Source organism: Semicossyphus pulcher, unplaced genomic scaffold, assembly GCF_022749685.1.
Source record: "Semicossyphus pulcher isolate SPU_LCO1_2020_fin unplaced genomic scaffold, fSemPul1.0.p SCAF_11, whole genome shotgun sequence".
In the NCBI taxonomy this organism is placed as follows: Eukaryota; Metazoa; Chordata; class Actinopteri; order Labriformes; family Labridae; genus Semicossyphus; species Semicossyphus pulcher.
In genome coordinates, this window is record NW_027211615.1 from 21,254,749 (window position 1) to 21,268,437 (window position 13,689).

A 13,689-nucleotide genomic window follows, 5' to 3' on the forward strand; every position below is an offset into this window, starting at 1 on the left:
CCGCATTTTCTCCAAGCGTAAATTTGGAGAAAAAGGCTTCTCTAGTCTCTGAACTATATTTGTGATACAGTGATTGCCAGGTGCCCAGCCTCTTCCACATCAGTAACTTTAAGTTGTTAATTTTCATTTCACCAAAGGATTACACTTACATTATGAAATCTGGTGAAATCAGGGGGAAATAGTTTGAATTTCACAGATAAGAAAGTCCTTTTGTCTATCAAGATAAGCAAAAATGATACAAATCCAGACAAACAAGTTTGTGGGACTGTGCCCGTTTACATATGAGACTATATTCTTTGCTAGGACAGTGGCAATGGTTAGGAGGAGATCAGCTTGTTTCTGCTTCTTACGTTCATTAGGGTCTTTATGTAAAGAATAATGCCAAAATAACTGTCAGGGCTAAACTTTATTTGTTGCTTTATTGCTCTTGTGTCTTAGATGGCCTAAAGCTTCCCAAGGGAACAACCTAACAAACTCCAAAAATACTGCATCCTGTAAGTTATGTGTCTAGCACACAATGTACAAAACAAAGAAACAGGATTGAATTAAGTGGGGGTAAAATTGCCTCCTTGTGATTTTTATGTAAAACAAAGATCCATGTGAATAAAATGCACAGGAGTACCTAAAAACTTCCATTCAGGGTTTCCTTAAAGGACCCTTACCTTACATGACTTTGGCAATGCTTCCTGTCATGGAGGCCTATAGTTAAGTTAACCTAGCAGTACAACAACATATTAACTGTAGGTGGTTTGACCCTAATGTGTACTCTATATAATCATATGTATGTATCTTTAATGTAACCATTGATGTCATGACAACCTTAATGTACATTTTGAATGTACATGTATTAAGCAATCATTACATTAATAACTACTGCATTCTCAGTCATGTAGTTAAATATGTGTGTAAGGATGCTCTCCTTGCACTGCAGGCGTTTTAGCCCCGGTGATTGGCATGTCTTCTGCTGGAGGCTTGTGCTGCTGCAGCAGCCCTGAATTGAAATAAGGAAGTGAGTGATCAGTGCTAGTGTGGCGGAGGGATACACAGGCAATCCCCATTCTGGCCACGGCCAATATACACACTCCTAACCCGCTAGTGGAACTCCATCTAAGGAACGACCACACTCCTAGTCTGCCTCCACAGACCAACAAGCACACAACCCATCCGACATGGTATGTATTGTCATTCATTCTGCGTAAAGGGGAAAAGGCGTTTTAATTGTAGTTAAGCCCGGTTACTATAAGTGTTAACCTAGTGTAGCTTAATGTGTTTCCGTTCCTGTAGGCTATTTGCTCTTCAGTCATTGATTCCTCTTATGAGCTGTATGCGCAGAGGAGACGGAAAACGCCCGCAAAGCGCATTTGATATGTTGTAGCCAATGCATGGGATACTTTTAAAGCTTATTATGGAGTGTGTTTGTTCGTCTTTGTGGATTTATGTCTGAAATTATGTTCACCTTCAAAATGGGACCGTATTTCCTCGTAACTGCGCAATTCATACAGTTTTATTGGCTATTTGGCTGTATGGGGTCAAGTAGCTTAATCACGGCTGCATAGTGCAGATCAAATTAATTTTTGGACTTAATATAGTGGTATCGCAATAACTTACAAGCTATTCTGGGTCATTACAGCATAATTCTGCAGCCATAAATGCATTAGGGTAGATTTTACAATCCGCCTTTGGAGCGCAGGCGTGTTGGGAAGCCTGCCTCCCGTTATAAGAGGAGGTATACTCTGATATTATACCATCATAGTTAACGTTTTCAAGACATGTTAGAGAAATAGTCATCCTCCATTACCTGTGAGTGCTATTCACACGCTTTACAATGTTACTTTGAACGCGGTGAACCCGAGAATGACGCTCCCCTGGTTATGAGGAAAAGGAGCTGCTGCGTTTGGCTTCCCCTTTTTCTACGTTGCACCATCTTGCCGCTCGAGTCGAGCCGTGCCTTGATGGGGAATGACACAGTTGTATCTCGTCAGTGTTCCGCAACGGAAACGGACCATATTCTGTAATTGCAAGGTTATAAAGCTTTGTATCGCCTGGTCTTCACCGGGAGAGAGAGAGAAAAAAAAAAGGATATCAGACGCAGTTCCGCCTTCACTGCAGGCCCTGAGGGTTTATCTTAGGCTGTGTGTTATCTATTTGTGTTATGTCGGCTGATTTGGTTGCCTCTTTGCAAATTTTCGATGTTATGCAAATGTGGCACCCATATGAGTTGTCCAAGAAGCTCTGCCTGGCACTGGCCACCAAAAAACATCAACAGCTCCGAAGTTAAGTCGACTTTTTTTCAAACCAACAAATTACCAAATGTAATTTTTCAGCACTAGCATGCCTCCCTGCAGCTTGAATGTTTTTTAAAAAGAAATCACAACGCTGCTAGAGGCCGTAGTGACTTGCAAAATATATTGACGTGCGACTACAACGCCTTTGTAACCAATTTCACCAGATGTTGGAGACGCACACTAAAGCACACACTGACATCTGCAGCCGGCTAATGAAACAGAGCCCCTCCACTGGCTGCGTCAAGTAAGGGGAAGTCACAAAGTGGAAATGATCTGGACGTAGAAAAGAGGCCTTCAAGCTATTCCATTGATTATCCAGCTTGATAGTTCATTAATGGCTGTAGAGCTGTAGACCTCTTATCCCCCCCTCTGCTGTGATCAAATATCCCATATATGGTATCGAGCTGCAATGCAGTTTCACGTTGCAACGCGGCGCCGTAATTGGAGTGTAAAGCAGAATTGTTGTGGAGTTAGCCTGCGTATCAGCGTCTCTGAAAAGTTGAATCCACAGGCGTAAGCCCCTTGTCCGCATCAATATGCCCGCTGAAGTGGAAACAGCCTCCCCCATTGAGGTGGAAGTATCGAATAAGTAGTGGAACCATGCTAGGGCCCTATCCTGTTCCTGTTACGCTCTTGTTTGCTGATGCATGTTTAGTAACTCGAAGGACATCTGATCCGCTATGATGAATAATTTATATGCTTGGCGGCAACACCTAGCCATGTCCCATGTTCCCAATGTCTAGGAGCGATAAAGTGCTCACTGTGGTGCGGAGGAGTGCCCAGCCACCTACCACCACCAGGCCATATGGTGGACCGGCCTTGTCCGCGGGGTGTATGGAGGCTGGTGTTGTTTACACCCACCCTCTCTCCCTCCTCCCCTCCAGACACAGCCCGGCCCCGAGGCCTCACTGTCTTTTGTCCGGCCTGAAAGAGAAGAGGCGTTCAGCGCTCTGTGGAGCTCAGTGCTCCTATAGAAAGGGAGTGTGTGTGTCACACTGACTCTTTGTGTTTGTGCTTGGGTTAGGGTGAATGGAAGTGTGTATGTGAGAGCTTGTGTGTGTCACACCCATCTGTCAGAGTGACAGCTGGTTTTGCACCTTTTACTGGGTGAATATAGAGAAGCTGCGTTAGGAAATGTTAAAGCATTTCGCGGTGAGTAATCAGCAAGTTGAAACCTGCGTACAGCGTTTCTAAAGAAGAAGAAAATTGCTGGTTAATGGTCTTAATAGCATTTTGCATCCCCTTTCATCTTTCATGTGAACAAGAAAGGATGCAGCGTGTTTGTTTGAGGCTGATTCCACGTTGGCCCAGTGAACTGTCTCCTGTCCCCCACAGTTCTGTTTGGAGAGCATTGCTGGGGCTGGCTGCCCAGGCAACAGTGGGGGTGGTTGACCCACTCGTGCCAACGAACACCCCCCCAAACACTGACACACTCCTATTCCTCTACAAGCTGTTATTGAGACAGGAAGCCTGGCAGTGAACAGCCCTGTCCATAAGACACTGTGGATGGTGAATCACAGGGAGTTTCCTCCTGACAGTATGTGGCATATAGAGAGCGCACAGAGAGAGGGGAAAGGTCTGGAGAAGGAGGAGTTGTTGCTATTGGCTTGAGTTCAAGTGTTGGGGAAAGAAGAAGGAGGGAAAAAAAGGAGAGAAGGAAGGGATGGGCTGGTAGTGGGCCTGGTGGTGCAGCAGCACCATGAGGCCCCAACAGCTTGGGCTTAAGCCAGGGGAGGTTTCATAGCACTGAGTCACCAAACCCCACACCCAGTCCACTTAGGGAGACAGCAGGGGGACAGCAAAGATACAGCTACACATCACATCTTGAAAAGAGGGAGAGATACGAGCAACAGAGAAATTAACACAAGGAAAAAACATGACGGGTGACACATACAGGGGAGGATGGCTCCGGAAAACAGACGGGACCGAGTAAAATTGGCCGAGCTGGGCGGCATGTTAGCGTCGGCAGGGCTGTTTTGTTTCTTGACATTTCTCACAGATGGAAACGGAGACAGGAAGAGGCTGCAGAGAGGGATGGAGAAGAAAAGCGCGCGCTGTTGTGTGTGCGGAGCAAGGTTATTGAATCACGTCAGCTAATCGCATGAGCGCTGCTGAAGTTGTCCATGCAGCCCTTCGCCGGCTAAATCAATCCACCCTGCTGCTGCTGCTGCTGCTACTCGAGCCATGAGGAGAGGCCTTGTGTTTTTGAAAAAGTTAAAGGTCAGGTAGCAATGTGTCATGAGGTGATCTGCTAAATCTTATCCAGCCTAACCAAATCAAGTCAGATTCGATTTGCTGACTTTGTTAACAACATAAAGTACCCGCTCCTCTAAACGTGTACTTACCGAGGCTCGGATTTGCTTGGCTGTGCTCAAATTTAGATTGCTTATACAAACACATAAACACACCGACGGGCTGCAGGAATTTGCTTTGAGGCAGAACTGGCTGCTCTGACTAATTCACAGGAAACATGGGAACGGAAAGTATTGGTGTCGAGAAGGAATGCCATTAAGTGGGACTGCGTGTTTGCAAGTGCACACATGCCTGCGTATGTGCACGTCTGTATGTGTGTGCTCCTTCTTTGCTGCTAAACACAATGATGTCAGTGTGGCCTGCTAACAATAAAGATAAAAAAAAAACTTTGTTCTCTTCTCAAGCGGGGATGGGAGAGCTACCGTGGGTGTTATTTGCACCACAAGCTCTGTATTCACACTTTTACTGCTGAGGGTGTTTGTTTGAAATCAGTGGCTGTTACACAAAGAAGCCTGATCCATCCATGTAAAAGGCCTGGCAGTGGATGCACGCTCACCATTTAAAGCATGTGTGAGTCACTATCAGCCATTAGAGCCGAGCTCGAGCTAGCGAAAGGGAACAGGCTGGGAGGGGGAACCGGAGCGCGCCAACCCAGCAGGCCATTTTTCCTGTCCTGGTAGGACCGTGGAAAACACTCCCATGCTGCTGTGTCCTGAAACAACCCCGCCTAAACATTTGCTCCTGGTCTGGAGACAGCACTTCATCCATTTTATTACACTATCTTGTTGCCCGGCAGTCCCTCTTGTGTGGACCACCAGGGTGTAGCCTAGCATGGTGAGAGTCAACCCCATGGAGATGCCCATCAGCTGGAAATTTAAAGCTGTGCGGTTACTTTGTAGGGATTATGTGGTGGCTTTCTAGCAGTCTATTGAACAAATACACCTTTAAAAAACATCTTGACAAGCAACTGCTATTCGTGTGTGTTGGATAACCTGGTTTCAGTTTCAATTTAATGCCCCCAATTGGTATTAAACTATTACCGGGACGTAACAAAATGCCTTTTAGAAAAGAACTGTACTCCTCAATCCGGTTCATACACATCCCCTATGCATCGTTTGCTAGCTAATGGGGCTAACAGTTCATTTGTAGTATCATCATTGGTATTTCTTGGCAGCCCCGAGAGCAGATTCTTGCAGAGGCCGCTGGCGATGGCCTCACGCAGACCCCCTGAACACTGCGGCCAGTGTTGAGCCGTGTGTGTGGGGATGACGAGGAATGTAATGACGGAACAGATTGCTATGTAAAATCAGGGCCTTGTTGAGTAACTTCATTGTTTGTAACTCTCTCCGCCCTTCTCTTTTTTTCCAACCACAGGCTGACCAACTAACAGAGGAGCAGATCGCAGGTAGGAACAGAAACATTTTTATCCCTCACAGTCCTTTCTCTCTACGTATTTACCGGCCGCTGTGTTATTCAATGAAGTAACACCATTTCACGAGTTTATCTCATGAGCCGCTGCGGTTGCTTTCACGTCACTGCTGGAGAACATGAAATGAATCTGAACATTGAATGAGCTGGCACTCCCTTGGTAGATCATTAGCTTCTAAGAATGAACAGGAAGAAGTTTTACAGCATGCCATGACTCAGGAATAAGAGCCGTGAAGCCACAGTGAATAGACAGTTTTCCAGGCAAGATTCAATCACCTCAGCGCCTTGATGTTCATTAATAATAAATGATATGTCCTTTGTACTAAAACTGGAGGCTAGACAGTTTCTTCCCAGTCAAGCCCCCTCAGTGGCTAATTAGCTTGTGCTAAGGCTCCAAGGCTAAAGCTAACTGTTGTCTGCAGTTCCCTCGATGTGTTTTTATGGCCCGTAGTTTCCTGCTCGCATAAAGATAAAACTTGTGCAGAAGTTGAGCAGTCAGACCTCTGAACTTTTTTTCTTTTTGTTCAGCACAGTTAAGAGATAAGATCCCTGTGTGGTTTCAGTGCTCAGCACAACGTCGTTCAATACTACCACCATACAGACAAGCCTGAACTTAGTTAACATCACAGCCTGTGTAGTTACAAGGGAGGGATTAACCTTCATAACCTGACTGCAGGGCCCTAACATAAACCAGTTCTGTAACTGCAAGTAGAGACAGTGATCTAACCTCCGACTCTTCCCTCCGCCCCCGCAGAGTTCAAGGAGGCTTTCTCCTTATTCGACAAGGATGGTGACGGCACCATCACCACCAAAGAGCTCGGCACCGTCATGAGGTCGCTGGGCCAGAATCCCACAGAGGCCGAACTGCAGGACATGATCAACGAGGTGGACGCTGACGGTCAGTATACAAACTGGATTTATCCATGAAAATAACTGCGAGTTGCTCGCTGCTGATGTTTAAGTAATGTCTAACCCCTTTCCCAGTGGTCAAAAAACCTGCTTACACCCGGCTTTTTTGCTTAGTGGGAAAGGAAACAATCAGCATTCAGACCCGGGTCAAATTAATTATCGCTTTAGCTCCGATCGGCAATGATGGGAGCACAAAACCCGGGCCGACAAGGCCTACAAGTTGCACCCGTCTCCGTCCAAGCAGCACTCAGGCATCATTCCAAATCTGATTTTGATAGTTTGATAAATAGACTGAATGAGTAATAGATACGGTTAAGACCACCGTAACATCTCCACTGGCCTCCGTGCTGCTCCATGTAAGTGCTTTGTGCGTACTGTTGTTTACTAACCCTGTTTCCGGCGTGTTTGTGATGTCAGACGGTGACGCAGCAGAAAAGACGTCAAAAGGAGTATACTATAAAGAGACAATCGTCATTTATTAGCGGGTCTTCCCGGGTCTGAAATAACTGCGTCAACGTGCTAATTTTGGTGGGATCTTAAAGAGGTCGTATCAGGTGCTAAATAAGAAAATAGAGATGCTACATTTCTCTTGATTGGTCCACAATGAAAAGATATTTTGAAGTACCTTTGTTCCATAAACATACAGTTTAAAACAATGCATTTCACATTACAGACATGTTAATTCTTTAGATGGGACTGATCACACATTATTACCGCTAAATCCTAAACAGAGGAGGAGGCTCAATCATTACTGGGAGATAAAAATGTCTTGCATTACAAAGACCGCTGGATTCTATTCTGAGATATATTTCCCATATGTGTCCACTTCTGGCTTAATTTATTGGGGAAATTAATTAAAGTTTGTTAATTTTCTCACATTTGACAAAGTCCAACATAAGGGAGAAGGAGGCGTTTTAATATTTAGGTTAATAAGGTCATACAGTTCCTCTCCTTTCAGCAATTAAACTAATCCCTTCCTGCTCACACCCCCATTTTTAATCAGCAAAATGACTTGCAAATGTCTGCAAAAACATTTTGGGGGAATCATTTCATAACTTCCTATCACCGTTCTGTTGCATGACTGTGATAAAACCTCATCTGGGATTATATAGAGCGTCCATTACTGCCCCATCTCCGAAGACATCCGTGGTGTGGTTGCCCACCTCCCTCCCTTTTTCTACCAACTGTCAACCAACTGTCCGAGCCAACTGTCCGGCCGGCTTTATTTTCAGATGACGTGTCCCTCTGTGTCAGCAGTTTAGTCACTGCGTGTTCGGCTCCATCGCGGTTGACAATGCGAGAGCGCGGGAGGTGCTTTCAGTGCTGGAGAGTGGAGCAGGCCAAGTGTCAAAAGACTGTCAGTGTTAGCGCCCCGTGCTGGGTGCCACAATTCAGACAGAGGTTCAACGAGTCTTTATCCTCCCCTGCAGTGTCTCCCAAAGCAGCGGCAGAGAGAAAGAGGGACAGAAAGATAGATAGAGAGAGAGAGAGAGAGAGAGAGAAGTTGGCCAGTAGCTCCACAGCTGGCCGTCCTTGGGCGGTGTAGTGGAGGATGTGAGCTGTCAGTGAGGCTTTTACCCCACTGCTGCTCTGTCAGCTTATAGGATTTTGTAAATGGGACCGCATTGATCAGGAGAAATCAATTGCACCGCACTCCCTTTATTGAAACGTCCTCCCACCATCCTCAGAGCCCTCCCCCCTCCGTTACACCCAAGAGCGAGCGCACACATACGCACACACACCATCACTAACATCCCCTTGTTCTGCCTCTGCCTCCCTTGGCTGATGCAATCTAGGTCAGACAGCAATGAAGCTAGTAATGGAAAATAAAAGTGGTTACATAAGGCCTCTCTGCGCTCTGCACATCCAGTACCCACATCGGCAGCCATGGGATGTCAGCCGGCCCATTGAAAATCAGCTTTATTTACCAAACAAGGAGGCCGTGGCAAAGAATTACGATGAATGGAGGAGAGGATGGACGGCTTTAACTAGACAAGAGAGCCGTTAACAGAAACGTCTTCTGGCTATTGGATTGTAAAAAAGCCGAGCTGCAGTTTACGAACAGTTGTGATTACAGTATGAAATGGAAATGCGGCTGTTTATCCTACAGCCTCACAGACGGGGCGAACGAGCCAACCGCACCTGTTTGAAATGACACAGGAGCTTTAATAATCCCGGCGCGTAACGACCCTGCGAGGCTACGATATGTAAAAGACGTTACATCATCTTTGACACAAGATTAAGCTTTTTAATTACGCATGAAAGAACTGTATGACAAACATATTAGCTTTGGTCCCAGCACACCGCTCGCCGTCATTACACAACACAGCAGCCTGCCTTCTTATCTCAGGGAAGGGAAGTTGGCTTTATGATGCAGGGAAAAACGATGACCACACACGCGAGTGCGCTGAGATGCCTCAGCCTTCTATAGTTTGCGTCAGCACCTCTTATGTGTAATCGCACCATCTCCCACTCGGTTCACTCCTTATATTCTCTCCTCTTCACATCTCCCTCATCTCCATCTCCCTCTCTGCCGCCCACTCCCTCCCTCCCTCCCTCCCTCTCTATTTTCTCTCTCTCTCCCTCCCACCATTTTCTCTCTTCCCGCCTGCCTTCCTTCCGATCTTCATCCCTCCTTGCTTCCCTCCCTCCCTCCGCTGCAGCAGCTGGCTCGAGGTGCACTTGAGCAGATATAACTCGAGGGCTGCATTGCTTCTCTAGTCATTGCCCCCTCCCCTTCCTCCCCCCCCCGTCCTCCTCCAGATGATGGTTTTCCAGTTGCAGTTCTGGGACAGCACCTAACCCCCTCCACAGCCTCCATCCCAACCCCCAGTGGCGGCATGTGTTCCCTCGGTGCTGCCGGCTGTCTCTGTGTGTTAGATAACAGGTCCTTAGATTGTTACCCCCGGCCATGAGATCACCATCTGCCCCATCACATTACTGCATCCCTTTTTCGTTCCACAAACACACACACACACACATTCACTCTGCCTCTCCGTTCTCTTATTCTCTCTTTATCTCGCTCTCCGAGGCGTGCTCTGTCATTGGTTAATCTGCGTACAATCTCCCCCGCCCCAACTGTCCCACCCCATGGCTAATCCTCCTGGGTACTTTACCCTCGGTGTCCCTGACCTTCACTTCAATCCCCTGACTATTTTGTTGTCGTTGTCAGTTTTCAATTATAAGTCGCCGCCAATCTCCCGAAATCTCCAGGTCCGCACAAAAGTCTTTTCCACAGCCCGTTCGATTCACCGCCGACGCTCCCAGCCTCCCTCCTGTGGTCGCAGTTGGTGAGCCGCTGAGCTCCTCATAGATCCTTCCCCTGTCAGGAGGGTCTGATCCTCTGCTAATCCTGTCTTGACAACGGCAACATGATATTGATCCTGTTGCACGCATACATGCGCCACCAGCACAGCAGCTGCCATTAGCACCACCATAAAAACCAAACCAGCGGTTCCCTTACGACCCGCGAACATTTGAAATTTCAGGATTTTAAAAGGGATGAAAAAGAGACTTTGGGATTGATAAATGTGGATATTAAACATCTGGATCGAAGCTCCCCGCCCTCCTCTCGTCGTGTCCCCTTCCCCTCCAGCTGGGGTTTCTGACAGCCGCACTGCCTTTGATTTATCCAGGCTCTTTGAAGGCTATGCTGCACAGTATACTATATGTCTACATTATGGATGACTGGCCACGTGTTCCCCCCTGCGTTCCTGCTGCGCTGTGTATAAAATACGCAACATCTTCCCAGGGCTTCCCTGAGGAAGAAAGGGAAACACACACACACACACACACACACACACACACACACGCGTAGATCCCCCTCCTTCTCTCAGCCTGCGGTAGCGGTGTTTATCACTGGAAGGAAGGTGTACTAAAACGATTTGAGGATTGCTCGGCTCCCTGCGATTACTCATGTCTGATGTTGCGCCGTCGCTGCCAGAAATGTATCTGAAGTTCAGACTGGTAGGATAATGCAAACTGTCACACGCGCGGAACAACAGAGGACTAATATTTTCAGTCGGGTGCATTTCATCAGCTAAATGCTGGCTTATATTTTCTCTGCTTATCTGAGTTTGCTTTTAAGTAATTGCAATTTTTGCTGATTGAATGTGTGCCTCATTGATCACCCATTCCAGGTAATGGAACCATCGACTTCCCGGAGTTCCTGACCATGATGGCCAGAAAAATGAAGGACACAGACAGCGAGGAGGAGATCCGCGAGGCTTTCCGGGTATTCGACAAGGTAAATAAGAGATGAGTAAAAGCAGAAGAAGTTTTTCCATGTTCGGCAAGTTTAAGTTTCATGCTTATTTAAAGAGGAGCAAGAAGTGAAGTCATCTGACGATCTTTATAAATAAGCGCGATGACTCACAGGTTAGATAATAAAGCTTAAGTTTTGCCAGGTCGGTCTTTGTAATGAGTAAAGTTTACCTAATGAAATAAAAGTCATCAGTTTGGACTTCCTCCACGCTTAACACCTTGCTCAACATGTCTGCTCATTAATCGAGCTGGTGGGAATTTTAGAAGCCTGTGGGATGTCACACATTTGATCCCACGCTGCATGTTTCCAGGACGGAAACGGCTACATCAGCGCTGCAGAGCTCCGTCACGTCATGACGAACCTGGGAGAGAAGCTAACGGACGAGGAGGTGGACGAGATGATCAGAGAAGCAGACATTGACGGAGACGGACAGGTCAACTACGAAGGTAACAGATATTACGGTGCACAAATAGCTTTAGTTTCTAGGTTTTTATTTCTCTGAGGAAGGCTGTGAGACAAGCCAGCCACACATAATATAAGTTATTAGATAGGGGGTATAGATGCTGAAACACAGATAGGAGAAAGCCTTCCTTCTGAATCATCATCAGTGTGCCAGAAGCCTTTCCACTCTTTAGTTCTTACTGCCTCTCTTCCTCTCTCTGCACCCCTCCCCTACTGTCGGTCCCTCGGCACATTACACGAGAGACCGCGCTCATTTTCTAGGAGGGTGTTGATATATTATGAACAGTCCATAAGTCCTGGCTGAAAAGTGTCCTACTTCTACACTCCCATTGTTACAACAGACAGAATGTGTACTCTACAGACAGTAGCCTTATTTTATTTATATACGCTTCATAATGGATGAGCGCACGTATCGGCAACTGTAAGCACAACGCAAGCGCTTTTTAATCAAATGGGTTTAATGAGATGAACATGGAAGCCGTTTGGAAATGGGACACTAATTAGGATGTGTGTTCTGAACCCGCTCAACTTGATTAAAAAATTAATAAAGCATTTAACAATTTAGCAGGTGAGTGCGCTCGCTGGCAACAGGCTGAGCCAAAGCCCACGAACCTGATGTCCTTATTGTCTCTTGTCCTCTCTCCTTGTCTCTCCGCAGAGTTTGTACAGATGATGACCGCAAAGTGAAGCTTGCCTGCCCCGTCCTGTCCCCTCTTAGAAGAAAAAAAAAAGAAAAAAAAAAATCAAAATGTTTTACTTACCTCTTGGAAAAAAAAATGTTCATTTATTCATACTGTTTCTGTATAGAAAATAATTGAATGTTGAAATAAAATATCCTTCTGTCCACACAGGAAAAATATAAAAATATACAAAAAATATCTGCATGAAAATGATGGTTAGTGATCCTGTCCCCTCCCCCCGGAGATCAGTTTAGCATCAGTACTTAACAAGTAAAAATAATAACAACAAACCCTGTAACTACTACCTTCAGACTAAAGCTAAAGCATTTGGCGAACTCCTTCCAGTTCCATTTGCTAGTGGTAAATGTCTGGGCTGGCCATCTCTTCTTTCTCTCTCTGTTTTCTGTTCTTCATGCATGCAGCTTGAGACCGGAGCACTAACCCCCCGCCCCCCCATCCCTCCTCCGGGCTACCAGAGCGTGCTGATTCCACTATAAGCTGTCCTCTTGTTGGTTTGGTACAGTTTTTTTGTATTTGGAGAGGAACCCTGTACTGTTAAGATGAGAGAATATACCAGGTTCTAACTCAAGCGTTAAAGTGGAATGGGACTTAATTGTATGCTAGATAAAACGAGAAAAAACAATGTACAAAAAATACATTTTCAAATGTTTGGCATGTTCTTTTTGTTTTTGTTATGTTATTTGGACAGCCATCTTAGTAGTTGTGCGTCCTGCCCTTTAAAGGAGGGGGGACATAAAGAGTCTTACGGTGAGCTTTCTATTTTTTTTCTTTTTCTTTTCTTTTTTTTTTGCTGAGATGGAGTGTCTGTCCTCTTTTCTTGCAAGAGAGAATCACTGGCCTTCACTTTTTCTTTTTCTTCTTCTGTTTCTCGACTCAGACTCGAGCATAGTGAGGGGTGTACTGTGTTCGCAGCGCGTGCTGTTAGGAGTGTCAGTGCACCTGCTTCGCAACTGTTCATCTGAGTTCAGTTTACATTCATTCCAAGTTGTACATGCTAGTCTTTATTTTTTTTTTCAAATAAAAGACCATGAACTTTATCATGTCTTATGTCATTTTTGTCATGCTTGATTGTTACAATGAACTATAAAGACGGTATAACAAGTCTGTACGTTTCCAACGAGAGAAATGTGTCAATAATAAATGATTGAAAGCCCCGTTCTCTCCATGTGCGGTGTCATTGGGTGGTGCTGAGCAGAGGCAGGACAGAGGTGCTCCATTACACGGCAGAGAGGCTGCGGAGAGAGTGAGCTGCTCACTGGGGAGGGAGAGGCAGCAGAGAGTGTTTGCTCTTGCGCTCAGCCTTGGATATACATACACATCTATGACGCCTCTTTTCTCTCTCAAGACCCAGCCGGTTGCCAGGCAACAGGAACATGCTGTAACTGGG

At 46.0% G+C, this 13,689-nt stretch overlaps 1 protein-coding gene across 1 annotated transcript; it reads left to right on the forward strand.

The window, feature by feature from the left end:
* Window positions 1–1,064: 1,064 nt before the first annotated feature.
* Window positions 1,065–13,339, forward strand: LOC138585003 (calmodulin-1). The gene is made up of 6 exons (XM_069657216.1): window positions 1,065–1,172; window positions 5,913–5,943; window positions 6,721–6,864; window positions 11,015–11,121; window positions 11,450–11,585; window positions 12,260–13,339. Exons 1-6 carry the CDS (start codon window positions 1,170–1,172, stop codon window positions 12,286–12,288), a joined length of 450 nt encoding a protein of 149 aa, XP_069513317.1. The 5' UTR covers window positions 1,065–1,169; the 3' UTR covers window positions 12,289–13,339.
* The last annotated feature ends 350 nt before the right edge of the window (window positions 13,340–13,689 follow it).